The sequence below is a fragment of the Macrobrachium nipponense genome, chromosome 32 (assembly GCF_015104395.2).
Source record: "Macrobrachium nipponense isolate FS-2020 chromosome 32, ASM1510439v2, whole genome shotgun sequence".
Lineage (NCBI taxonomy): Eukaryota > Metazoa > Arthropoda > Malacostraca > Decapoda > Palaemonidae > Macrobrachium > Macrobrachium nipponense.
This window is the reverse complement of record NC_061094.1, coordinates 40,737,205-40,764,295: the sequence shown is the minus strand read 5'-3', so window position 1 is coordinate 40,764,295 and position 27,091 is coordinate 40,737,205. Positions and strand designations below refer to the sequence as shown.

The window sequence follows — 27,091 nt, the reverse complement described above, 5'->3', positions numbered from 1 at the left end:
TATAAATTCTTTTTATTTTTGTTAATCAAGTACACCAGTCTATGAAGAGCATTAACAAGAAAAATTATACACCCACATGGTCTGAAATGAGTTCTTCATAACAAATTGTTTTGTACAATTTTGAGGGTAATGTTGTCATATATATTTTAAGATTTATTTTGAAATTGTCATAATATTGTCATATACATACAGGCAAAAAAATTACCTTGCTATGTAATTCTATATACGTACATTTCAGGTATAGATGCTCAAGATGCTGATGTAGTAACAGCAGTTAAGTCGGAACCTATACCCATCTCAACCAGGTATGTTTTTGAAATAGTAAATGAAATTGCTACTATTGTTGAGGGTCAAAAGGATGAGCATCATATAATACAATAGTTCACTAGTGGTTTTGTGTTTAATACTGATATTAGATATGCCAGGGTTTGAAGGATCTTATTACTATTTATTTATAGTGAGTGAATTTGGTCATCTGAGATTTTCATCTTTCCAGGCTGTTCTTTTGAGCAGTCAAATTTTCACTCTGTAATTTCTTATTTTGATTGAGAACTAGAAAGTGAAGTGCAGTTACAGAAGTAATTCATGAAATTCTAGTGCCCACAAAATCTCAAAATGCTTGCCCTTCATGTACTGTATTACATATGTTAAGATGTGACTGCCAGAAAATTATTCTTTCAGAAATTCATATGTAATGTACTCGTATTTATCCTGTTTAACATGTTACATATTAGTATTTATATTTATCTTGTGAAAACAATAAAACATTTCATATTAGTATATACGTATTCCTACTTCAGTATATTTGGGTATGGTAGAGGCGTATTCCTACTTCAGTATATTTGGGTATGGTAGAGGGTGTCGAGTAAAAAATATCTGATTCACCAGTCATGAGAATAGTGATGATTACCATTATTATTATGATAGGTCAACTTTTAACTCAATTTCAGAATGTCGGTCATGAGGCAATTAAGGTGCTATCTTGCATTTCTAAATGATCAGTGACTTTTAAAACAATACTCAGGGTATTCCAATGTAATAGTTTCACCTTTTCATTATTTTCTTTTTTAGTGCTATGCTGTTAGCATATATGATAAAGTTAGCCAATTTATAGTTATCATCCATATATATTATAATATATTAATTATTAAGGACTGAATTGTTGGCGTTGTGATTCTCATTGTCCTTTAGATTTTTGCATCAGAAATTTTGGTTTTTATTTCCTTCTTTTAGACAGATGATCTGGTTTTTATTTTAGTATCTCTTAATATCAGTGGACGGAGAAGGTTGCTGAATTTAGCATAAGTTTCAATAATGAAATGTAGATTAAATTTGTAAGTACAGTATTCTCTGCATACGCGGTCTTTTGAGTTATGAGGTACCCTTTATGACGTGTTTTGCATATTATACATATTAGAAATCAAAACCATTGTGAGCATATATTCCAAAATACAGTTTCCACTTGTGGTTTTTGAAAATTGACCATCCACCAAGCAGCAGAGGCTGCATTGGAGTTTTCTGGGGATAGTTAAGCACCTTGTGCCAGTGCCACATGCATAATCCAATGTGACATCAGTATGACGTATATTGTTAGGAACTTTAGGATGTTTGAATGTGATGTGAATCTTCAAGTGAACTCTGATCAGTTGTATTTCAAATTGAATAATAAGTAATTTATCTTCAAATGTTCTACCTTAATTAGAATGGCACATCACATGGTGCTGGTGGTCAGAAGCAGAGCATGCTTATATTCTGCAATGGTATTTTCCAGCACAAGTTGGATCTATAGTTATTTAATCTGGTTTTTATTATCAACGATATTATTTAATTAAGCTATTAGGGATCAGTGACACCTTCATGAAAGGACGTAAGAAATTATCTCCATTATTAAAATTTATGGGATCATGTCTACAAAAAATACGTATATGCTTCATGTACAAAAAGAAAAAATAAATAGTATGTCATTTGAATGGAATAAAAAAAATATTTTTTTTTATCTAGCACACACACACACACACACATACATATACGTATATATATAGCAAGGCAAGATAAGAGTTGTTAAAATAGCATTTCTAAAATAAAAGACATCACCTATTTAGCTTTTGCCAGTACTAACTGTATAAGAAATGCCACTAACTGAGCTTTGACAGATAAAAAGCCTTACATATACAGAGAATTTTGAAAATTGGATGTACAGAAACAGTAAATTCCATATTTACAGGTATATGACATTTTTTCTCAATAAGGTCAAGGAAATTCATGGTATATCTTATAAGGAGGTCAAGTGTACAAGGTTAACATGTGGGGTATGAACACCTTATTTCATTTAACAGTAATAAAATGCAACCTCAGATGTAAACTTTTACAATCTACTGTGGTCTCGAATAGCAAAGGGATACTGCAAATATAAGAGTTGTACAGTGAAATGTATTACTTTTGCAATTTCCATCATTCTGTTTTTCATGACACAGATAATATAAAATACTAACCACACTCAAATTGAAAATAAAATAGAATAAGACAAGTTATATTTAGGAAGAAAAATCATACCAGATTTTGTTACGTATTAGTAACCCCAAACAGTACTTTACAGTTGTCAGTGCTAGTACTGTCTAAGTAACAGTACATACAAGTGTCTTCTTTAGGCAAATATCTAAGCATAGGTGATTTCTATGCATCACCTACATAATAAACAAATAGCATCTGTAGTTGTAAACCAATTCTTTGGTGCCACAAACCCATGAATTTTATAATTGAAGATAATTTCTCAAAGCTCTTTCTTTCAGGTGACTGACCCTTAAAAGAAACCTAATGAAATTAATATAGTCGATAATAGAAATTAGATTATGTATATGACTGTAGAGCCAGCTCATGCAGGAAAACACCTTTACAAAATATAATCGGGCATTGTTTCTGACTGCCAGTGCCATCTGACTTATTATTCTAATTAAAAGAAGAACACTTGAAGATGAGAGACTTAAATATTACAAAAGACTAAATTTGTAAAACTAAAAGAATGCAGTAAATACTGAAATAGTACTATTAATTAATTACAATGGAAGTGAATGAGTATTTTTGCATAATTCAAAACTTACCAACAGCCTCCAGCTGTTTTTAATCATTTCTAATCTAGATAGAATGAATGACTAAATATAAACTCACATGCTGACTTAGAACTGAAATATTTGGGTACTCCAATCAGGTGACTATTGGAATGTATAATTCACAATACATTTGCTATGTAACAGAAACCATTCAACTTATAACTAACATCATATTTCCAGTTTCAAAAATGCAGATTCTGAATGCAATGAATGGATGAGATCATGCTTAATAAATACCTCTTGATTTAAGTAAGATATAGTGTCTTCACTTCATGAAAGCCATTGCAGCTAGCTATTGCTAATATATATATGTATCTTTTAGTTCAAATGACGCCACTCAGAATCTTCCAGATAGGTAGTCATCTTTAATTCAGGACAACATGGAAGGATTTTCAGCTGACAGATAGAGAATTAACTTTTGTTGGAGCGGGGAAATCAGTGAAGATTATGAAATACAGGGTAGTTAGTGTGTGTTGAAATCAGTGAAGATTCTGTAATACAGGGACTAGTGGATGTCAGCAGTGTGGAGACAAGGTCTTTTAGCTCTGAGAATGACCTTTGTGGAAAGGAAATATAAGCTAAAGACTTACCCTTAGGCCTATCACCCACAAGATTGCTTTTGAACATTTGAAATGCAAAAAAGCTACTCCATCAATCCTGGAACCTTTTCATTGACAACCAAAAAAGATGCAAACTGTAGAAACAAATACCTTTCAGAAATTTTGTCAGTCTTCAATATTTTCAGTTTCTTCAATTCATAAGAAACTGTAACTTACCAGATAAGGTATAATTGTAGTACTATCTAACATGAAACCCTCATTGGTAGCCCAGTGAGAGCTAAGATATTTGACCTGGTGGTCTGGTAAGATTATATAATCATTGATTTTTTGAGTTAGTGGTTACCCACCACACAGTGGTATTGTCCATATGTAAGGTGGTGAATAAACACTCCCCAATTCCAAAGATCTATTTTCTGCTTAGAGTAAAACTTCAACAGCCCCCTTGAAGGTTATGAATGTGATTATTCTCAGTGAGGACACTAGGATTTCTTATTTTCCTATACCTTACATTATTTGACTTCTTATGTTTTAGTGACTAATCTTAATTTGCTTATTTTTGAGAGCAAAGTTACTGTCCATCCTCAGAGGAGTTACACTCTCATGATCCCCCTGGTAAGAAAGACTAAAACTGAAAGAATTCTCTTATAGTTGATCTAGGCCAGAATAGTGCTTGTTGGCACAGTGGTAGAATATAAAGGACTCAGGACAGTAGAGTTCTATCCTTCATCCTACTTGCACAGATGTGACAACAGTACATATGTTGGCTATCTTCCTCATTACACTGGTCTATCACAGAGTTCACATGTTCCTAGTGTTTGCTCCGAAAACTTTGATCATAACGTACAGTTTTAAGACCCAGTGAAAAGTTGTAGTTCTATAAATTGTTCATACACGGAACAAACCTGAGGTCTTAACAATAGGATAATCTTCTAGTGCCAGCTGGAAAACTGGTTAAGAAACAATCAAAGATTGTAAAGCAAGGAATCTGTGGCATCTGGCAACTTGTGTATATGCAAGGTGGAAGCTGGCTACTGACCAGGCATGGAGCCTTGTGACGCATTAGTCTTTCTTTGACCACCTTGGAGAGTGGTTGTTTCGCTTGCGCTCTCCTTCCCAAGCCGGTTTCTTTGTTAGCCTGTGATTTATTTGTGCTTTGCTTTCAGTGTATGTGTATATTTTAAGGGGTAGGCTTATATTTGTTAAAATTGGGACCAGTAGGTCTCCTACAAGGTTAAAAGTTAGGATTATATTAGTACTAGGCTACATTGTAATTGCCATGCTGTTTTTGCCTCTCTGACAAAGTGATGACTAACATTTAGGAAAAAATATTAGACAATCTTGTTACTGAAACATTAGTCAGTTACTTTTTTAAAATTGATAGATACTAGTTTGAGGTCACTAAAATGGTAAATTGTGTTAGCTTAATTTATTATTTACAAAACATAGCTATGATAGTAGTTCCCAATCGTGCTTAATTTATGAGCCTTGATGTTTACTAAAGGCCAGTATTTCCTTTGTAGTTTTTTATAATCAAACTGAATAGATTTTGTGATATAGAAAGTTCTCTAGTTATTCTTAAGTATTGTGGTTCTTTTCAAGCGGTAAAAGAAATATTCATGCGGATCTGCTTCCAATAGGTATTACTCTACCGGTAGCGAAATCACAGGTGTACAGAATACAAAAAGTACTTTTTCATAATTGTGAGCTTTGCAAAACAATTTTAAAATCTTAGTGATACTGATTCTATATAAATTTGATACAGTGATTCCCATAATTAATGATTTCAGTTATATGTACCAACTAACAGCCTATAACCTTTATGTGGTGCTTGGGAATAGACCAGGGAATAGACCAGGTAATCAAAGATTATGCAATGATGGAAATTTGTTGTATGGGTATCCATTTAGGTTTCTCTTCATTAAGTTTAGAAGCATTTAGGAGTAAATACTGCAGCACGTCACTTATGGGGGTATGGCCTAGCCCTATTATATTCCATCATTGACTTAAGATTCATTATTTAATTTTTGCTACTGTTTTCATACTTGGTTGGCTAAACCAGGCAGCAATTCTCCCCATTTATCCGGGGCTTGTCCCCCCACTGGCTGGCTTTGTCCCCCTTACTGGCTGATTTTGTCCCCCCCCTACTGACTGGGTAAGCTACCCTACAACCACAATGATTAATTCATATACGTATGTATTTTTGAGTTGTTTCCTGTTTTTTATTGCCAAACCTTAATGGGTATCCAGTTTGAAGAAAATGGTTAATAACCTGTGACTGTAGTTTGAACCAAAAATTTATCCAGGTTGTTGGGATTTATTTATTAGGAGCTAAGCCATTTCGTCACCTATCAATCTCTTTTGTAAGCTCCTTCGAAGATGAACAGCAGCTACCCTATAAAAAAACAGGTTTAGACGCAGGAAAACTTTGGTTTTAACAAAAGGATGAATGTTCTTGTGCCATCTGGTAACTGGTTAAAACAATCAAAGATTGTATAGCAAGGCATTTATGAGATCTGGCAACTCATGTGTATACGAGGTGAAGGTTGGTCGGTGACCAAGCAAGCACCTTATGATGCGTTAGTCTTTCTTTGACTGCCTTGGAGAGTAGACGCTTTTGCTCTCCTTCCATGCTGGTTGCTTTGTTTGCCCATGATTCTTTGTGTTTTCAGTTGTCTGTGTGTATGTCACCCACCAACTCTCCCTGATGAAAAGGCATGGGACTGGGATGGATATTTATCTTGCACAAACCTGGCATGTAATGAGGTAGATAGCTAACGTGTTGTTGTCACATTTGTGCAAGTAAGATAAAAGGGAAAACCGAGGCAGCCGTTGTGGATAGGAGATAGAGCCTGTCCTGAGTCCTTTATAATTTGTATCACTGTTCCAACAATCATTATTGTGGCTGAGACTAACTGTAAGAGAATTCTTGAAGAATGGTTGGTCTGGCTTATGAAGCCCTGGGGGACCATGAAAGTGTAACTCCTTTGAGGCCTCATATTGGCTACCAAAAACAGGTTTTTCCATTGTAAAAACCTATTTTTTTATATAGTTTTATTTCATTAATATTTTCCCATTTCTTTAGCCTTTAATGTATTTCAACATTCATTCATTGTGTTCTGTGGAAGTTTACTAGTCAGGTGATTCACCATTCTGCTTCTATAACTATATCTGAGTTGTGTGAAGAATAACAAGAATAAAGATAATTTGAAAACTTATTACAAACTTTCTGTACAAATCTGCTGATCACAATGTTTATAAGAAAATGAAAGATTCCATTTCAAAAAGTAGAATATGAATAAGTCATTGCTCTTAATAAATGAAGGTAACAAGAACTGAAATAAAAAAAATAACAAAGTTCATCACTGATCGAGTGCCTTGACAGTGAATGAGTCATTAAATAAAGAGAGCAGACTGACTGGCTTACTACCTTGAATGGTGAGTAGCTTCATCTGACACATTGGTATTTTATGTAAAGAAGTTGGTATTAAGCTATGTTAGTACCTCTGCTTGACAACCAGCTTATAATTCACAATTTCGTAAGTGGAGATAGAAATTGTGTTCTAGTACTCCCACAGAATGTAATGGGCAATTGGTAGATAAGTCTACCTTTGTTGGTACACTTACCTAGATTTTAATTTGGCTTCCTTACTGTACTCAGACTTTTTTCTTTTATAATCAGGGAATTGAATGCTTTTCTCTATTTTAATGTCTAGTTATGTTAGTGCTTATATAATAAGTGTGAAGCATTGCTTTGAATAAACAACTTTTCATTATTTATATATACAAGCAGCCGCTAGTTAACGGTGAGGGGTTCTGTTCCCAGCCAATTGCTGCTAACCAGAGATCAGTGCCAGTAAACTGCTTACCAATGCAGATATACTGCTTACTGGTGCCAAAAATCGTTTCCAGGTGCTGAAAATCCAGTTAATGGTGTTGCTAGACAAGCGCCGTAAAACCAGATTGCTGTTAACTGATACTGCTGGTAGACAGGGTCTGCCTGTGTGTATGTATGTATATATATATATATATATATGTGTGTATGTATGTATGTATGTATGTATGATGTATGTATGTATTGTAATGTATGTATGTATGTATGTATGTATGTATGTATGTATGTATGTATGTATATATATATAGTATATACATACACACACACACAGGCAGTCCCCAGGTTACATTGGGTTCAGGCTATGTCGTAGCGGACTTATGGCACTAGGCTCACGTAATTAACCCTGAATTTTTGCTGTAAGTGGATTTACGGTGCCGTGACCTGCTTTACAGTGCTGTAACCTGGATTTATGGCATTTACAAAGTGCTATTTATTCCCATTAGTATAATTATGATGCATCAGTTTACAGCGATTTACTGCTTACAGTGCACCGCTGGGGACGGAACCCCCCCATAAACCGGGGATGCCTTATGAGCAAGTATTCTATTTCAAAAGATAATGTAATAGATAGTATTTAGATAACCTTTGCTAGTCTTTTTAATGTTTTTTATCTGATAAGTTACAACATACGTATACTACTTCAGAATAACCAGCACTCTTTGTAGCCATGTTAATGACAATAACAAGCTTTCTTTTGTGGATGTTAAGTTCTCTTAAGTTCTGCCAGATTGAGATAGATGTTTTTATCATTCAGATGCTGAAGCATGTAATTGATTTTCATAATATTTTAATTTCAAAATGTTCTCTCAGTTTAGTTTTTTAAAGTTACATATATTGAAATTTTTAAAAATGCACATTTAATTCATATTGTTTTATGATATTGGTTTTCATGAATTACTGCTCTAAGGATTATTAGTCATGTCAGATGACACTTGTTCGTGAATTAACTATTGGCAAGTATTATTGATGAAAATGTTGCTAATACAGTACATATAAGTATTAAATAATTTTCAGACTTTATTGATAATTCATGCTTATGAGTTGACACAGGATTACATTCCTAGTACTTATTCAGTATTTTAGATGGATTTCCCCATAATATATCTTACCAAGTACAGTGCAGTATTTCTGTATTTGCAGTACTTTTGTTGTTGCCAGTAGTGTATACTATGTAACAGGTGACCTTACATGACATTGAAAACTTTATATTTTGTCAATTTGAGTTATCTATTAAACTCCCAAGTACTTTTCGTTTTAAGCATAGTGTTATGGTTTGGCTTTTCATATGGACTTGGATTAAATAATACAAACTTCTGTGTGTCTCAGCAGTTTGAATTGTTGTACTAATGTTAGTCAGAGAGATTAGAGTTAGGTACTATTATTCTCAGGTCGCATTCTGATTGTGGACTGGTGCCTGCTGGGATTCGACGTCCTTATCCCATCATACGGTATATGAATGCATGTTTTATGTTGTTGTTATCCCTTGTTCAGTGCTTTCATAATTTTCCTTCGATACCTTTAATTAATATTCATATTGCATTCAGTAATATGCATCTGTCACTTTGAAGACATCTTAATTAAGAATAGATGTTCGAAAAGTGATATCAAGCTCAGATATATATCATAGCATGCAAATGTTACTGTATAAGTATGAAAGATGTAAGCTGTTGAGAAGTTATATTGCTTAATAAAGACTTTAGGGACTTAATTTCTTTGCAACATTTATGGTATATGTTTCCAGATATTCAGTGCATGATTTTTTCTTGCATGTACAAGCACCATAAGATAAGGAAAATAAATAGTGACTTTCGACTAAAAAAAAGAAAAGGCAAGTGAGATGTGGTTAAATTGGATTCTTGCAAATCTCCATTTTCTCAAGCTTTTACTACCAATTAACTTTATAACAAAACTTTTGACTACATATTCACACCTCAGTAATTGTACTTATTCATAACAACTCCATCAGTCATGTAAATACCTCCATCACATTCTATGATGAGCCCAGACTAACATTCTTTTCTTGAAAGAAAAAGAGCATTCTTACAACAATATGTACTAGCGTTATTTGAGCGCTAAGTGATATATCTACAAATGTATTGTTTTGTGAGTCTGCAAAGCTGCAACAACTCTAATTATAAGTCTCCAGCTGTTTCTTCAGCAAGGTGCATTGTAAGATGACTAAAACCTATGAGCAGGAGGGAATATTTAGCTGTGCTCACAGCTGTTGTTTCTATGTATGTATACAGTGGTACCTCGAGATACGAAATAAATCTGTTCCGAGGCGGCCTTCGTATCATGAGTTTTTCGTATCTTGAACCGCATTTTACATGTAAAATGCCTAATCCATTCCAAGCCCTACAAAAACACCCCAGTAAATTATATTTCCAGGCTTACAACACATGTTCTAGGGTTATGACGCCGATCCAACAGAAGAAATATGACTCCAAAAAGGCAAAATACTGTACATGAGTAATATTCAACTGCATGTAATGTTCAACCCCATTTTTACTGCATATATTAGGACTTTAGCATATGTCCCTTAGCAATAAGCCTAGCCTATGTTAGCAGTTGCTACTGTAGCCTAGTCTATGATTCTGACATCTAAACCTGAGAAGCTAAAAGCTTAGAATATGCCAATAAAATATATAAATAATCAGTATGTACTCATTTCAAATAATTATTAATTAATCATTAACTATAATACACAAACAAACAAACAAAAATCCTTCCAACCGTTTGTTTATATTCAGCTCTTACAAGTACCGAACGATTGCCAAGCAACACTTTTCCTGGCACACAGTAAGCCATAAATTTTCATTAGTATCTCTCTTCAACTAATGAAACTACCAAACAGTATAATAACCATTCATTTCTATTCTTTATTCTATCTTTACCTAATGGAGATACCGAGTTACTGATAGCTATAATGAAACATATACGTAATATTAAAACAGAAGAAGAATTCTAGAAAATACGTATTTGTTGGCTTCAATGATAGCAGTCTGATTTATTTTATATTTTATGATATCTAATTCACAATTTTTTTAATTAAATGTATTGCATGTACTCATTTCAAATAATTATTAAGTAATCATTAACTATAATAAACAATAAAAAAAAAAAAAAAAAAGCTTCCAAACTTCTGTTTACATTCAGCACTATGAGTATCGAACGATCGCCAAGCAGTCACTTTTCCTAGCACACAGTAAGCCATAAATTTTCATTATCTCTCTTCAACTACTGAAACTACCAAACAGTGTAATAACCATTCATTTCTATTCTTTATTCTATCTTTACCTAACGTTTTTTTTATTAAATGTATTGCATGAATAAGTTTTTCAATATACAGCATCCTTTTACCAATAGAATACATAGAGCACAAGGGGTAGATGCTGACCAATAGGAGAGCAGGATCTTATGGGGTGACTAGCATCAGGAACCAATGGGAGAGCGGGAGGATGGTGGCGAGTTTACTCAGTTGGCAGGGCGCGAGTTTTAAAATTGTTCTCGGTGGTCCGGGCGAATCTCAGGACTTTACAGCAACAACCTTTCGTAACTTGAACTATTTTCGTATGTAGAGCCAAAAAAATCACCGTATTTGCTTTTGTATCTCGAGGTTTTCGTAAGTTGAGCCTTTCGTATGTCGAAGTACCACTGTATAGAAAATTGATAGGAATGTAATTTTTTTGTCATTCTTTAAAATTGTACTATTTACCACCTACTTCTTGTAAAATGAGTAGGTCAAGTTTCTATATTATAACAGTGGTTCTCAACCTGGGGGATGTGTCAGCAATTTCCAGGGGGGATGTGAGCCCCAGGGGAAATATTAAAAATCCTCTTGATTATATTTGCTATTCTCTTAACAACAATGAGGAACTAATATTCAAGTTTGTGAACAAATGCAAAAGTATTGGCTCATAACATTAGTTTCCTATAGTGTACTAGTACTTTCGTTGGACTCATTTGGATCCTAATTATGTTCAGATCCATATACCTTCGTGAAGCAGCATTTCCCACGCTTGTTGCTATCAAGACCAAATACAGAAACAAGCTGAATGCTGAAGGGGACTTGTGCTGTGCACTCTCTGGCATTCAACCAAGCATTCAAGATCTAGTAACTAAGAAGGAGTGTCAAGTATCTCACTAATTCATTCCCAAAAGAATTAAAACACCCCTTTGTTCCGATACGTAATACAAACCATCGGTCCTTTAACAATAGGAAGTAGCTAGTGGCAGCTGGAACGGTCGTAAGCTTCGAACAAGGGGAGAACGGTAGTTAACTGCTTGTCCGACAGTCGTGCGCCGCGCGACTGGGAGGTAAACAAATCACTTTTGCTTTCGGCCGCGGGTGTGAAGGACGTGTTCGTCATCGCTCTCTGCGCTTCATCGTCGTATGCCTTTGTTTATATTGTGTTTTCTACTAATGGTTTGTTTGACTTGAAAATGAAACTGTAAGTACACTGTTTTCATTTTCATTACTTAATTATGAACCAACATGGAGTTATCGCCGTAGATGCGGCGATTTCCTCTCTTTAATGAATTTGAAACCCTGAATTACGTCTCGGTGCCGAGGCGGGCGCGCTCGCGCCGAGTCATGTATTTTGGGCGAAAGTGTGTAATTGAAAAATGTAAGTACTCTTTTCATTATATTTTTGCCCTGTGCGTTCGTTACCGAGAGTGTGATTGCGCTCGGCACGAGCCTTTTAATTTTGTATAATAGAATGCAATGAAAGTGGATTCGCAATTGCAATATTCTTTTCATTTTCATTTATTTATTTGCATGAAATTTAATTTGGATCAATTTTCGTTCTTACCCGGGAATTGATCCTTACGATTTTTTTTATGTGAAAGTGAAATCGCAAGTGCAGTATTCTGTTTCATTTTCATATATATATTTTATGATGCATCATAATATTATTGGATCAAGTTCCGTTCTACACCCGGAATTGATCTTTCCCCTTTAAGTTCTATGAAGTGAATCGCAAGGGCAGTATTCTGTTTCATTTTCATATTACTTTTCACTGCTGTGCGGGGGTAGGGGAAGCGAAGGTCTGCCAGGAAGTCGTCGGAAAGCTCTCCCGCGACTCCCTTGTATCCGATTCTTCGTCTTCCTTCCTGCCCCCCGCTCAGCTTCTTCGTTGTATTTTGTATTTGGGGTCTTCCTTGCGTTCGGGGTGGGGCATGTCTTCCCCCCGTGCGTGAGGGAACCCCTCTTACTAATCTATCTATGTTACCGCAGGTGCTACATCCGTGGGAGACGACCTTGGACAGGTATGGACCACCGCGGCGGCAGGGCGGTGCCTAGCATCCACGGGCTGCTGCAGCGTCTAGCGAGGTCTGGGGCAGGTCTCCACTACTACCACGGCCGCTTATGCTGCTCCCCCCCCTCCTGGTCTACACTCCCATGCTGTGTCGATGACGCCGTCTGCCGCTACTAGGGAGGGCCGCCGCCGTACCGAGGTGGGGTTGCCGCCGCCGCCTGTTTTCTTCGTGTTGCCTGCCCAGACTTCCGCTGTTCCAGCAGCTCGCCCCTGGACCGGCCGCCAGGACCCAGGTTCCGCTGGCTGCCGATGATTCTACGAGGCGATCGCTGGGCCTGCCGTACCTGCCGCTGATGTGATTCCCGCTGTTGGCTTGGCTGTCCCTTCTGGGTCTACCGCTGCCGCTGTTCCTGCCGCTCCTGAGCTGGTTGCTGTTCCTGTCGCTCCTGGTTCCTGAGCCTGTCCATAGCTGGTCCTGCCCACGGTGTGTCTTCCCCAGTCCCAGGTCTTCCGGACAGGTGCAGTCGGAGGGCCGTGTTGCTTCGGCAATAGCCCCGGCTCCGGCCTGGATGGAGGACCTGACGACTGTCCTGCGTGAGCTGACGAGGAAGAGGAGAAGAGGAAGCTGTCATCTTCGTCTTCATCGTCTGCTGCTGCCTCTTCCCCTTCGACTTCTAAGGCCCATAAGCCGAAGAAGAAGAAGGCTGCCTTCCCCCCTAAGAAGTCTCCTTCGGGAACTTCTAAGGGCCCGTCCCACCCCGGTGGTGGACGGGGGGTCCTTCTGCTGGTCCTCCTGCTCCTTCGGGACGGGGCCCGTCTCCCCTTCCGTAAGGAAGAGATAGACGGGGACCAGAGGAGTATCGGTTAGCTCTGGTACTTCCTCGCCTGGTGCTAGCGGCGATGCCGCTACGCCAGGTTCCGGCTCGGTCTCTCGTTCGCGAGAGATCCCGAGTGTACGTTCTCCCTCGGGAGACCGTGCAGCCAAGTTTCGGCGCCAGAGTTCGCTCGGCGCCAAGACGCGGCACGGAGCAGAAGGCTGGTGAGAGACGCTCAGGTGACTCTTGCCAGGCCAGCGGCCGCTTCTTGCAGCGACCAGCTGGTAACCCGGGTTTTCCCCCTAAGAAGGCTCCTTCGGGACCTTCTAAGGGCCCGTCTCGCTCCGGCGATTCGGGAAGCTCTTCTGCTGGTCCTCCTGCTCCCTCGGGAACAGGGCCCGTCTTTTCTTCTACCAAGGAGAAGAAGACGGGGACCAGAGGAGTACCAGCTTCGGCTGGCACTTCCTCGCCTGGTTCTAGCGGTTCTGCCGCTAAACCAGGATCCGCCTCGGCTTCTCGTTAGCGAGAAGTACCGAAGCGCGGAGCAGAAGACTGGCGAGTGTCGTGCAGACGACTCTCGCTAGGCCAGTGGACGCTCTCGCAGCGACCAGCTGGCTGCTCGGGTTGACGTGACGGTCGCTGACCAGCCGAGAGGACGCTCGCCGGTCTCACCGCGACAACGAGCCTAGCAGGTTCACCTGACGCCGCTCCCATTGTTGCGGGAACCCGGGACGGAGACCCCCCCGGTGGGGGGGGGGAAACCATCAACAGCTTCACCTGAACGCCTAGAGATCAAGCGTCGACATTCTCAGGACGAGCCTCTTCGCCCCAAGGCGAGCGGCAAGGCTAGGCCTGCTGCTCGATCGCCACCGCGGGTGGACGATCAGCAGCAGCCCTCCAAGCACGCTGGTCCTGCCAGCGAGCTAGGGGGGAGCGTCAGGTCTGCCTCTCCTGTACCTTCAACCTCCTCGGGCTACACCGGGAGGAGCGAGGTACCTATGAGTGATCGCGAGAGGTGCGCCGCTCCGCGATACCCGCTATGAACGCTCCGTATGGACCAGGCACGGTTCTAGGACCGACCAGGACATACGCGCAAAGTAGCTGGAGGCGACCGTCAGGGGTCTGCCGCTGTTCCTCCTTCTGAAGGAGGAGTATCTCGGGATCTGTTCTTGTTGGAGGGACTGGACGGTCCTACTCCGCAAGACGCGGTTACTCCCGAGATACAGAGGAATTTGCAGAAGTCATTAAGCTGATTCGTCAGCATAATGACCTTGCGGAAGGATTGCCGCTCCCACCAGCAGAGCCCACGTCTCTGCTCGAGTCGTTTTGGGGCCCGAGAGGAACCCAAACCGACGGTGGGTCTGCCGCGATCGGAGCTTGCCGATTCTGTCTCGAACCAGAGTCTCTCGTCTCCGGACAAGAAGGCTCTCTCAGTTCTGGCCGGTCGATCAAGCTACTTCCACCTCCTCTACTGCGACAGTGGCGTTTCTACGTGTCTTCGGACACCGTATTTAAATACTCCTTCGGTCCTCCTGAGAGGTTTTCGACCTCGACGAGGACTGGAATGAGTCGGAGGACGGTATCGGCTCTCTCCTGTCAGGTGTCGATCAGCCCCACCCAGACGACGTTCACAGTGGCGGCAGACCCTTACCTACAGTGAGAGTTCGTAACCCTCCGCGGGAAAACGTTTTCTCCTGACGATACGTTTTCCCAGACTCTGAGAGGCCATCGCCGCAAGGCGATGGCTGCTCCTACTCTTCTCCTACTGCTAGTTCCACTGGGAAGGCGAGCGAGTATCCAATTCCTCCCCCATTCCCTCTCTCCTTACGGCTACGAGGGAAAGGGGAGGGATCCTACAGAGATTTCTCTGTAGGATCCCACGTTCGGGACTGCGCTACCGGGGGGGACCTTCGGGTCCTACCTGACGTAAGCCCCGGTCGTTGAGGAGGAATCCTGCCCCATTCTCGATTTCTACGGGAATCGAGAGGACCACCAGCCGATATCGTTTGACGAATTCGGTGGGGGTTTCGCAGACTGCTTAGAATTCTACGGAATTTCTAGCGCATTCAGTGTTCGAGTTTTTTACGATCTCCAAACACTTACGCGAGACCACGGTCCAAAGTGAGCGAGACGAGAATCCCCGATATACACGATAATCGGGAACCTCGCCTATGCTCGAATTCCTGGAATTTCTAGCATTGGGAAGAAGACTGCTGCTGAAAGAAACTATCTCACAGTAGGCGACCAACCTGGAATAGAGAAGATCGGACGGGAATATCCAGTTTGGCTTGAACTATCGTCTTAGTATTCTGTTCACCATTGAAGCTTTCCTTCGAGGAAGACTTCTCCTTCACTCTCTTTGATAGAGATCGAAGGTGGTCGATCTCCAATCCTTATTTGTTTTCTTGAAGGAAAGAATTTAGGATGGAGATCGTTGTTCAGAATCCTACAAATATACTACGTATATTAACCTCACGACATGATTCTACTAAGCAGTTGAATTGTCCGAGGGGTAGGCGCATATCCTAGTAATCTACGGATTGCGACTTATAAGAGAAGTATTCTAATTGAACTGCAACTCGGGGTTGCCTGCAACCTCCCAGGAGTTTTCAGTTTCAATTTTATATACTTATGGTTTTGTCACGACAACACCATTTCAACTTTTATATACTTATGGTTTTGTCACGACAACACCATTTCAACTTTTATATTTACCGAAATTCGTTTCGCCTAAATATATTGCTCGAGCATATCTTTTATGCTCGGTAGTTCTAGCCGAACGCATTCCTTCGTGGAATAATGGATTACCTGGCAACTCAGGATGACGAGTCAGCGAGAGCTCAGGCTCAACTACTGCGTATTGAGACTGACCTGATAGCAGCTCAGTATCAGCTGGGCCTCCGATATGCACGGTCATGTATGTCTCTCTCTCCCCTGCTTTGATTGACTACCGAACCGTATCTCTGCCCAACAATCATGGACTTAGGTCTCTGATTAACGGGGATTCTCGCAATAATGAAGGACCATCTACTGCTGTGACGCTAGATTCCATCGCCTTCGACATTGCGAGAATTTTCAACAGAGATATCTCTTGGACTCTTTCATCTTTCTGTTTACCGCACGGTAACAGAAGTCTGTACAAGTCTCCCGCTGCATCGCACTGCGATAATGCGAATGATTTTGCAGACATCTGAGTTTGTCTTCAAAATATCTCGTATTCGTAGGTGTACAATTGTTCATTGTTCAACCCGAATTACGAGATGTGTCAGAAGACATCGCCTACTCTCCGACCTGACAGCTCTACTTCCAAATGTTCAGCCCATGAGAAGCAGTTCTTCAGGCGGCTTTCCCTGTGTTTTCATTACTGAAGAACGCCCCGCTTTCATTGCAACTACGACTTCTCACCGGACAGCAATGAAATAGCGGTTAGCGTTTTCAGTCATTTGTAAGCACAGGTTATGAATCTTGAGAATCCTTCTCTCGATTCATCTGTGAAGACGTAGGTTGCATTCAATATCTACCTTCGTCTTCAACGGTACATAGTGTTGTTTCTCCTTAGCTGAGATTCAACAACCATGAGATGTTTTACCTTCAGGGACCTCGGTCTCTAGAAGGCAATTGACTTTCGCCTGTTGGGCACATGCCTTAAGAGAAATATCACCTCGCTGTCCGGCATTGGTGACAAACAAATACATTATTTGTTTGGTCTCTCGGCATAACCCTTTAAAGGCGAAGGTCACGTGACTTACTCGGATGCTTTGACAACTTGCCTCCTACCGAACGCAGTCAGTCGGCAGCTGTCAGAGCGCCCGAGTCAGTTACGAACTACGCTGTTGACTTAGTTCGGTTGTTTCAAAGCAATCATTACTTCGTTTAATAGCTTGTCACAGTACCCATACCATTGACACCCACCATGGAGTGTCGGTGTCCTATCCACTACCGAGAACTTCGCTGCATGGGGATAGGAGAGAGACTTCGTGGCAAACGGACAGACCAGTATGGGTACTGGACATCACCGAAGTAGAGAAGAGGGATAGGTCATGCGACTATTTCCTTCTTTTCCTCTGAGGAACTGCATGACTTCTCCTGCGAAGTCAAGCATCCAGGGGATGGGGATCCGTGACGCTCGATTTCGTACCGAACTTCGTAGCGAAGACTCAGAACCCTTCGGTCCCTGACGATTGGTTCGAGTCGTTCACAATCCCCTCCCTAATGGACTTCACCGCCTTCGATGCGAAGGAGATGCTGCCTTGTCCGCAAGAACTTCTCCGTGGCGCAGGTACTGAAGGCAGGGGTCTGGTCCAACCAGACCACATGCCCTTCTTCTAACCTTCGGGATATTGCCCACAGGTCCTTGGATCTTTTTCCTTGGGACCCGTGGTGGCTGCTCAACACGTTGTGTAGCGAACCCAGACCCTCGCAGGCTGAACAGCATCGAGTCCTGGTGTGACCGTAAGAATGGATGAGTGAATGAGAGTGTGACTGGCTCCTCTTCCCATCTTTTTTTCTTCCCCTCTACCTGTGGTTAGAGGGACACGGTCGTCACCCTGCTAGATAAGGACAAGATGCAGGTGAGCTACTCAACAGAGCCCCATCCTATCCCTTTCACTAGGGATAGGAGCGTATATCCACCACTTCCTCCAACAAGGGGGAGGAAGTGGATGCCAGCTTGAGACAACCCATACTTTATGTTGCCTCTTGCAAACAGGAACAAGTTCTTGCTTGCTGTTACGAAGAGATACGCTTGCCTCTCTCTTAGTACTCGGCCCAGAGGTCTGATCATTGATTCTGCGGTGCACACCCCGATCAATCGGACAGAGGCTTGGATCCTTCCCTCGCTCTTACGACCAGGGAGGCATTCCAGGGATGGACGAACACCAGTCTGTTCATCAAAAGACTCAGATTCCTCCCACCAAGAAGTGAGTCTTCCTATTGTTAAAGGACCGATGGTTTGTATTACGTATCGGAACAAATGACAATTTGTCGAAAATTGCATTTTTCCTAACTATACAAACCTGAGGTCCTTTACATATAGTCCCTCCTCATGCCACCCCTCACTCTGCGTATTTTGCATGGGCCAAAAGCAAAAGTGATTTGTTTACCTCCCAGTCGCGCGGCGCGCGACTGTCGGACAAGCAGTTAACTACCGTTCTCCCCTTGTTCGAAGCTTACGACCGTTCCAGCTGCCGCTAGCTACTTCCTATTGTTAAAGGACCTCAGGTTTGTATAGTTAGGAAAAATGCAATTTTCGACAAATTGTCATTTTCTTTCTCTTTTCTTTCAATGTCCTTTAAATTAGGGAAGGAATTTTACTTATAGATGCAAGGGGACCACGGAGGGAAAGACCACCTCAAGGGGTGTGATAATAAAAAGGTTGAGAACCACTGTTCTGGCAGAACTGGATTCTGTTATCTTTCCTTCCAGTACGTATTAAAATATACAAGCTTTGTAGCACCTGTCCAGTTAATATAATTTTTTTTACTAATGTAAAAAAAATTGCACTTTTATTCTGTTTATCTTTTAATTTTTATGCTGGTTTATTTTTGCCAAAAACTTTTCAGTTTAACCAGTGTAGAAATTGCTTCATTACTTACCTAAGATTTTATATACATAGCCTTTTGTATTGGCAGAAGTTTCTCATTGTGTTAGTGAATGGTGAATAACCTGTTACATGGTAGTGCTGTACAAGTATGTTTTATTTCTCTGTTGCTATTATCAAAAAAGCATTTTTAGTTGTTCTTTGGAATTGCATTTATTTTATTATCAGTACAATATCTTCAGGGTTACATACTTGTAATGATCTTAAAAGCATAGATGTGGATGCTGATATTCACTTAATTGATTTGGCCAGAATGAAATTAAAAGCATTATTACACCTATGTGTTTGTCCATCAAAAAGGGTAACTGTCATTTATAACTAATGGAATCAATGATTTTATTCAGGGTCTTACCAAACAATTATTCAGCTGTAGGATTCCTATGCATGGCAGACCAAACTTCAAATTTTTGCGGTGGCGTCGCCATCGCTAGTATAGGTAACCAGTTACCAACTACTTTTGGTAAATAGGTATGATGACGTCACACCTCTCAATTGGATTTCTGCCTGCTCCTGAGTAACATCAGTAGTTCTGTGGACCTTCTTCATCATCATTTGGATGATTTTTTGGCTTTCCTGGATACTGGTGATGTAAAATTTCACTGTGGTTATTGATTTTTGTCAAAATAGTTTGCTTATTTTGTCTAATTTGCTACCTTTTTTTTCTTGAATATGTCAGATTCAAGTCCATCTAGAGTGAGGTTTTGCGCAGATGGCTGCAAAACTAGGTTAGTTAAAGAAGCATATGATCCCCACTCTAGATGTACTAAATGTAGGGGTTAAGCATGTTTGAAGGAACTAAGATGTTCTGTATGTTAGGATTGGTACATGGAGAAATGGAAACTGCATTTCACATAATAAGAAAGTGTTGCAAGATATGAAGAGAAAGGCAGCCCTTAGAGCTGATAGTAAGGCTAGTGTAGCTCCTTCACCTTCCCCTGTGTTAGCAGAGACCTCTACTCGCGCTTCTTCTCCTATTCCTGGAAATCTCTCCCATTCTCAGTCCTCCAACCCTTTCACTTCCTACTCCTTTGCCACCTTCCCATGTTGCATTTTCTGATGCCATTGCCAGCCTCGAATCAAGGTTCAAGAGGAAGTTTGAGTATTTGGCCAGTACTGTGATGGAGTTAGGTGCCTCTATGAAATCATTCATGGAGAAAAGTGAGGTAAAAGTGGCCAGTGCTAGTGCAGTGCAATCTGAGGGGGTGGCTGTCCATCCCGCCAGTTCTCCTAGACAAAGGTCACTGTCCCGCTCCCCCACGTCGGGGAGGCTGGTGGGGCTTGCCCACAGGCCGTCACTCCCTCTGTCGATCCTGAAGTGCCGTATCAGGCATTGACTGAGCACCATTGGAAAGGCATCTCTTTTAGTGCACAGTTATGGTCGGATTCAAGTGGTTCGTCTCCTTCAGGTTTGCATTGCTGGCATAGTTCCATGGCCTCTCACCCCCTTAAGAGGTCATCAGCAGTAGTTCATGAGTCCCCTATCCCTGTCAAGAGATCTAGGGATAGTTTCCAGTCCCTGCCTGTCTTGTAGCTGTACTGTTTCGACTCGCGACTGTTACGCTTCAACTTGTGACTCGGCAGACTCGACTGAGGAATGACAGGTTTTGGTGCTGACTAAATGAGCAGTTCCATCTCAGTTGACTCAAGCACGAGTTAGAACAGGACTCAACTCAACCTCCGACAGCATATGCTTCTTTAATGAGGTTTCTTTTGGAATATTTTCTGGACTTTTTCTCTCCTGTCACTCCTAGTTCGCCTCCTTCAATCTTCCTTATGAAGAAAAAGAAACATCCAGAAGATCACTTTCCTAACTTAGTCCTCTTCTCTGTAGCTAGGAAGGCTCTTTGCTTTGTACATAGATGAGTGGCTGTCTGTTAAGAGAGAACAAGGCAAAGCATCTTTTGCCTTCCTTCCGTCATTGCTCATAAAGGAGCATTACTGTTTCTACGTAACTGTGGAAGCTCCTTCCTTGGGAGTATCTGCCTTCTCCCAGGGGACTTCTCAGGCCTGGTGGACTCAAATAGGAGAGCGTCATTTTTGGCTGCAAAGACATTCTTTTCTTTGTCAGAGATCGACTATCTAGTTCACAACCCCTTTAAGGTCTGGGAAATGTTCAGTTTTATGGACTGGTTGATTGGAGCATTCGCAAGGAAGTTGGAGGATTGCCCTTCACTTTCTGAGGCCCTTCAGGAGGACTGGTTAGGAGTGCCTTCTTCTTTGGATAAAAATGTTAGAGATGGTGCAGATGAAATAGCTTCCTTGTTCGCCATGGGAGTGCTGAAAAAGTGTGATTGATTTAACTTAGCTTAGAGAATGGTTGTTGAAATTAAGAACCTCAAATTTTATGTTTAAATTTGGGAAGTTCTTGGTCAATTAATGTTGATTGTGGCGAATAAAACATTATTTTTTCATTGAGTCTTTTTGTGAAGTGTTTTTATTGCATTATTACGCAAAGGCCTTAGTAAATTTTGTAATGTCTATTAGGGTGACAATTAACATGTGTTTTGCAGGTCAGTAGGTGAGCATTAGGTCAGGTCAAGCATGCAACTCTGCATGCTAATGGGCATTGTAAGTAAAAATATTGAGTTCCAGATTTTTTCATTTATTCCTTATTGACTGCAACACATAGCAGTCATTTACTGAGAAGAAGGACCTTAGGCTTAATGTGTCAGTTACACATAATTTGTTTTTGTTGCATGATTATTATTAATTTTACTCATAGTGCTTCCATTGCATTTTCTTTGTATATTTGCAGCATGCACACTTAGTTCATGGGATAATTTTGATATATTTTCATTGCTACTTGGTTTACTTTCAGAGTATATAGGTAGTTTTTTCCATGTGGACATTGTTGACATATGCTGGAAATTATATTTAATCATGAGAAATTAAAGGATTTTGACGTAGGAAAAATCTATTTCTGGGTGATTGGCTCGTGTCGCCCTATGAAAGGATCCTTAATATCATTCTTTCTAGGCAAAATTAATCTAAAATTACCAGAGAAAAACAAAATTAAGAAAACGTCAGTAAAACTGACTCGCTCACTCTATAAAAGAAGTGTCGGTATGAGAATAGGGGCGAGTGGGATCACTACCACGAGTCATTCACCATTTAGACCTTCCAATCAAAATCCCCACTAGAGAGAGCTGATACTAACGGGTGATGCGGCCGCTACTACTACTACTAGGGACGCCACGGACAGCAGCGCCCCTAGCGGTCATCCTTAATCTATGAACATCTTGTCCTGCAGGGGGGGCAAACAAATACAGGGTGGGTTTCATAGGGCGACACGAGCCAATCACCCAGAAATAGATTTTTCCTACGTCAAAATCCTTTTTCTGGGCTCAGCTCGTGTCGGCCTATGAAAGAGTACCAGAGAAACAGACAAGATGGGAAAAAGGACAAATGAAAATCAGTTGTAAAAAGAGGGATATAATATAAGTGAATCAGGTATATTACAGAATACAAACTAAGTACTTAAAGCTAACTTATGCTAAACAATGACATAAAAAAGAAAGCCAATAATATAAAGTACTTAAAATTAACTTATATCAAACATAGTAATATACAATAATGCAATGCAAATTAACAAAATAGATTCACTTAAGTAAGGTATTTACATAATATACAAACACATTGTGTCCTACCCTAGCATAAAAATAAGGGTAGGTACACTGAAGTACATTATAAGTACATAGTGTGGATGTCCCTAGCAAAAAATAAGGGACAATCCACCAATATGATCTCAGCGGCTAAGGCTAGAGTATCCGAATAGCATGGCGATAGGTTGAGGCATGTTGGACGAGGTAGGTAGAAAGGAGACCTGGATCTACTATGACTACTATACAGTATCAGGAGAAACAATGTTTCCCGCTGCTACTGCAGAAAATTTTAAAGATTCCAAGGACTTTAGGTAGTGACGTTTAAAGACTGTCGGAGATTTCCATCCAGTATACTTTTTAAGATCCTCGAAGTTCATATGTTGAAAGTAGTTAATTGAGGTGGCTACTCCTCTGATGTCATGTGCTTTTGGAAATGAATCAGGATTGGCTTGTTTAATGAAGTAAAGGATCTGTTGTCTAATTCCTTTTACTGATAAAGTACCACCTTTTTCTCTCATGAAGAGAGAACCTGAGGATCTTGAGGATGTGCGAGATAGAAAGGCTCTTAAAGTTGATACTGGGCAGAGAGAAGGATCTTGCGGAAGTGGGATGACTTTCCAAGGAGCCCACCTTGCAAGAGGATCCTCATTTTTAGCCAAAAAACTACGATCCGGAGCAACGCAGAACTTCTCCTGAGGGGAGGAATTTCACATGACCCGCATCTCTGGATAGAGCCGACAGTTCTGAAATTCTAGCTCCTGAAGCTAGGCTTAATAAGAATAACGTCTTTCTAAGAAGCATTATGAATGTACAAGACGAGTTGTCAGTATCTGAGGCAAGTTTGAGGACATCATTTAAGAACCATGAGACTGCAGTAGGCCTTTGAGAAGGTCTAAGTCTAGCACAGGCTTTAGGAATAGACGTTAAAGTACAGATTCTGTTAGGTCTATCTGGAAACCCAACTGGAAGATCTTCTTCAAAGCCGATTATGAGTAGTAATAGTGCTAGCTGCTAAACCTTTTTCTAACAAGGATCTGAAAAAGGATATAGCTAAGTTAACTGTCATGGTTGTAGTGTTTTTGCTTTCTTTTTCAGGAAGGATGCTAATTTTTTAACAGCTGAGTCATATTGTCTAATAGTTGACTCTCTCTTATCTGATTCTAGGAAGAGGATGTTTTGTGGATCAATGTTTAGCATCTTGTTAGCCGCAAACTTCATGAAGTCCATAAAGTTAGGGTCTGAAGAATTCCTGAGGAAGCGAACACAGTCCTCATTTGTACTGATTGTGACAGCTTGGGATTGGGAATCCGTTGAGGTCGGAGACCCAATTCCAGAAGCAGAGGATACCAGTTGCTCTTGGGCCAGTCTGGAGCAATCAGAGCTACTAGTCCCTTGAAAGTCCTCAGCTTGCTCAAGACTTTCAAGAGAAGATTCACTGGAGGAAAGACATAAATTTTTCTCCACTGATTCCAATCATAACGACAGGGCGTCCGTGGCATAAGCCAGAGGGTCCAGGTTGGGGGCCACATAGCAAGGGAGCTTGTGTTTGCTTGTGAAGCGAAGAGATCCACTTGGAGACCTGGGACTCTCCGGCATATCCACTGGAATGACCTGTCGTCCAGGGACCATTCTGATTCCAGAGGACCGACCGGGACAAAGCGTCTGCTATCACATTTCTTACCCCCGCCAGGTGAGTGGCGGACAGATGCCATTTGTGTTTGTCTGCTAGTGCAAAGATGGCTATCATGACATGGTTCACATGTTTGGATTTGGACCCTCCTCTGTTGATGCAATGAACTACCACTGCACTGTCCAAAACTAGTCTTAGATGAGACTTTTTCGGGGGAAGAAGTCTCTTCAGGGTAAGAAATACTGCCATTGCTTCCAAGACGTTTATGTGGAGCTGGCGGAATTGAACTGACCAAGTCCCCTGAACTTGCTTGAATTGAGAATATCCCCCCCACCCGGACAGGGAGGCATCCGTGTGAATGGTTAACACTGGAAGGGATATTGAAGGGGTACTAGTTTTGGCCAGGTTCTTCACTTTTGTCCATGGACGGAGCTGATTGCGAAGGATCTGTGGAATTACTGACAACTTGTCTCGAGATTTGGCGTTTGCTCTCGTACGCCAAACTCGGTTTATATCTTTCAGCCTTGCTTTCAGGAGGATGTCTGTCACTGAGGCAAACTGAAGAGAACCTAGGATTCTTTCCTGGTTTCTCCTTGATGTTTGTTTGCATTTGAGAAATTGTTTCACAGACTTGGCTATTTCTTTCCGTTTGACCACTGGAATTGACAGATTGTGGGAAGACAAATCCCATTGGATTCCTAGCCACTGAAAACGAGACTCTGGAGTAGTCGGATTTCTGTTTTGTTTATCTGGAACCCCAGATGTTCCAGAAATTGAACTACCTTTTTCGTGGCTTTGAGACATTCCTCGACTGTTGGTGCCCAGATCAACCAATCGTCGAGGTAAGCTGCTACCATTATCCCCTGAGTTCTCAATTGTTGAACCACCACTTCTGCTATTTTCGTGAATACCCTGGGGGCTACATTCAGACCGAAGGGCATCACTTTGAATGAGAATGTCTGATTTCCTAGTTTGAAGCCTAGGAATGGGCGGGAGTGCCGGCTATAGGGATATGATAAGTATGCGTCTGTAAGATCGATGGAGCATGTGACGGCTTCCACGAGGAAGTAAGGTCCTTACCTGCGAGATGGTAAGCATTTTGAACTTGTCGCAACGAATGAAAGAGTTTAGCCTTGACAAGTCTAAGATTACCCTTCTTTTTGTTGAGCCTCTTTGGCACGCTGAATAAGCGACCTTGAAATTTTAGATGCTTGACTCTCGCAATAGCTCCTTTCTGAAGGAGTTCGCTCGCGTAATCTGTCAATTCCTTTGAAGGTTCCTGATAAAATGATTTGATTGGAGGGGGATCTTTGATCCAACTCCAACCCAATCCCTTGGACACTATGCTCCGTGCCCAATTGCTGAACCCCACCTGTGACGAAGAGGAACAGCCTCCCTCCTACCTGGGGAGCCTCACTGTTGTTGGGCGTTGACCTCCACGCCCTCCTCTGAACTGCCTTCCCCTTGTCGCTCTTCCTGTGCCACGCTGGCGAAAGTGGCCTCTCGCTCTGCTACCTCTCGACTGCCTATTAAAGGGAGGGTAAGCCTGACCTTCATACATAGGGTTGAAGGCTGGTGAGAGTGCGTAGGAGGTCGAGGGTTGCGACTGAGGAGACAACAGGAGGATGGGTTGGGTCTGTTTTGAGGTTGATGGTTGTCCCTGTTGGGTAAACTGGGACGGCCTGAACGAACTGCTGTTGCTGCTGATGTTTTTTGGTAAGGTTGGAACCTTTTACCAGACTTCTTGAGTTTCTTACCAGCAGCGGGGGCGGATTCTTGTTTCCTCTTAGAGGAGATACCCCACCTAGCTCTAAGGCTCTGGTTGAGCCTAGCAGCCTCATGGTGCACTCATTCACAGGGGACTCTGGAAGAGGTCCGCCCCCCACATGCTGGAAGCCAGGAGTCCTATTAGGTTCGTGCCTAATAGTGCACTCCTGCAGAACGTGCTTTCGGCAGTTCCTCCTAGCTTGGAAGAAGTCGAAAGCATCCGTCTGAACTGTTTGCAGCTGAGACTGGCCAGAATCTTAAATAGAGGTTCTGTGCCATACGAATAGAGCCGCCATCTCAGTGATAATTAAAGAGTTGAGGGATCTCCCAAACCTAGTTCGAGCATCGAACTCTGCCTGGATCAAGGTATCAGGCAGCCTTGGAAGCTTTTCGCCAAACTGGTCCATTGCACAGTCTGGTTTGAGCTTACCAAGCGTGAATGTGGCAGGCAAGTTCTCCCACAATTCTCCGAAGGCTGGAAAGAGCGGAGAAGTAGAATCCGCTTCCCTCAGCTGTGGTCATGGGCTCATCCTTGAGGGACTGCCTGAAGAGTCGCTTCCACTATTTTGGTAGCGAACGGAAGAGAAGCCTCCTCCTCCGTCGCAAAAATAGTGAAAGGACTCTTGAAAGCCTGGAGCTTAGTGTTGGTACACTCCCAGTCCTCCAGGCAGTGAACCCATTCCCGTTGAGCGTGCTCTCTACTATAAAGCACGTTCTCTCTGGAGATCTTGTCCTCCCTAGTGAGGGCCGCCACGGTCAGCCTAGCATATCCAATGAAAGGCTGAGTCAATCCCGGAGGATAAAACTCGAAGTCCTCAATCCTTCGAGTTCCACACTCCGGGACAGAGATCATACCGT

General features: G+C 41.6%; 1 protein-coding gene across 1 annotated transcript in view; it reads left to right on the top strand.

The window, feature by feature from the left end:
- LOC135207454 (inositol hexakisphosphate and diphosphoinositol-pentakisphosphate kinase 2-like) overlaps positions 1-27,091 on the top strand; it is a gene marked incomplete at its 5' end in the record, with an annotated part of 255,448 nt that overhangs the window by 154,545 nt on the left and 73,812 nt on the right. The window contains 2 exon segments of the mRNA XM_064239179.1: positions 239-305; positions 8,948-9,007. Of these exon segments, the coding sequence (XP_064095249.1) occupies positions 239-305; positions 8,948-9,007 (127 nt within the window).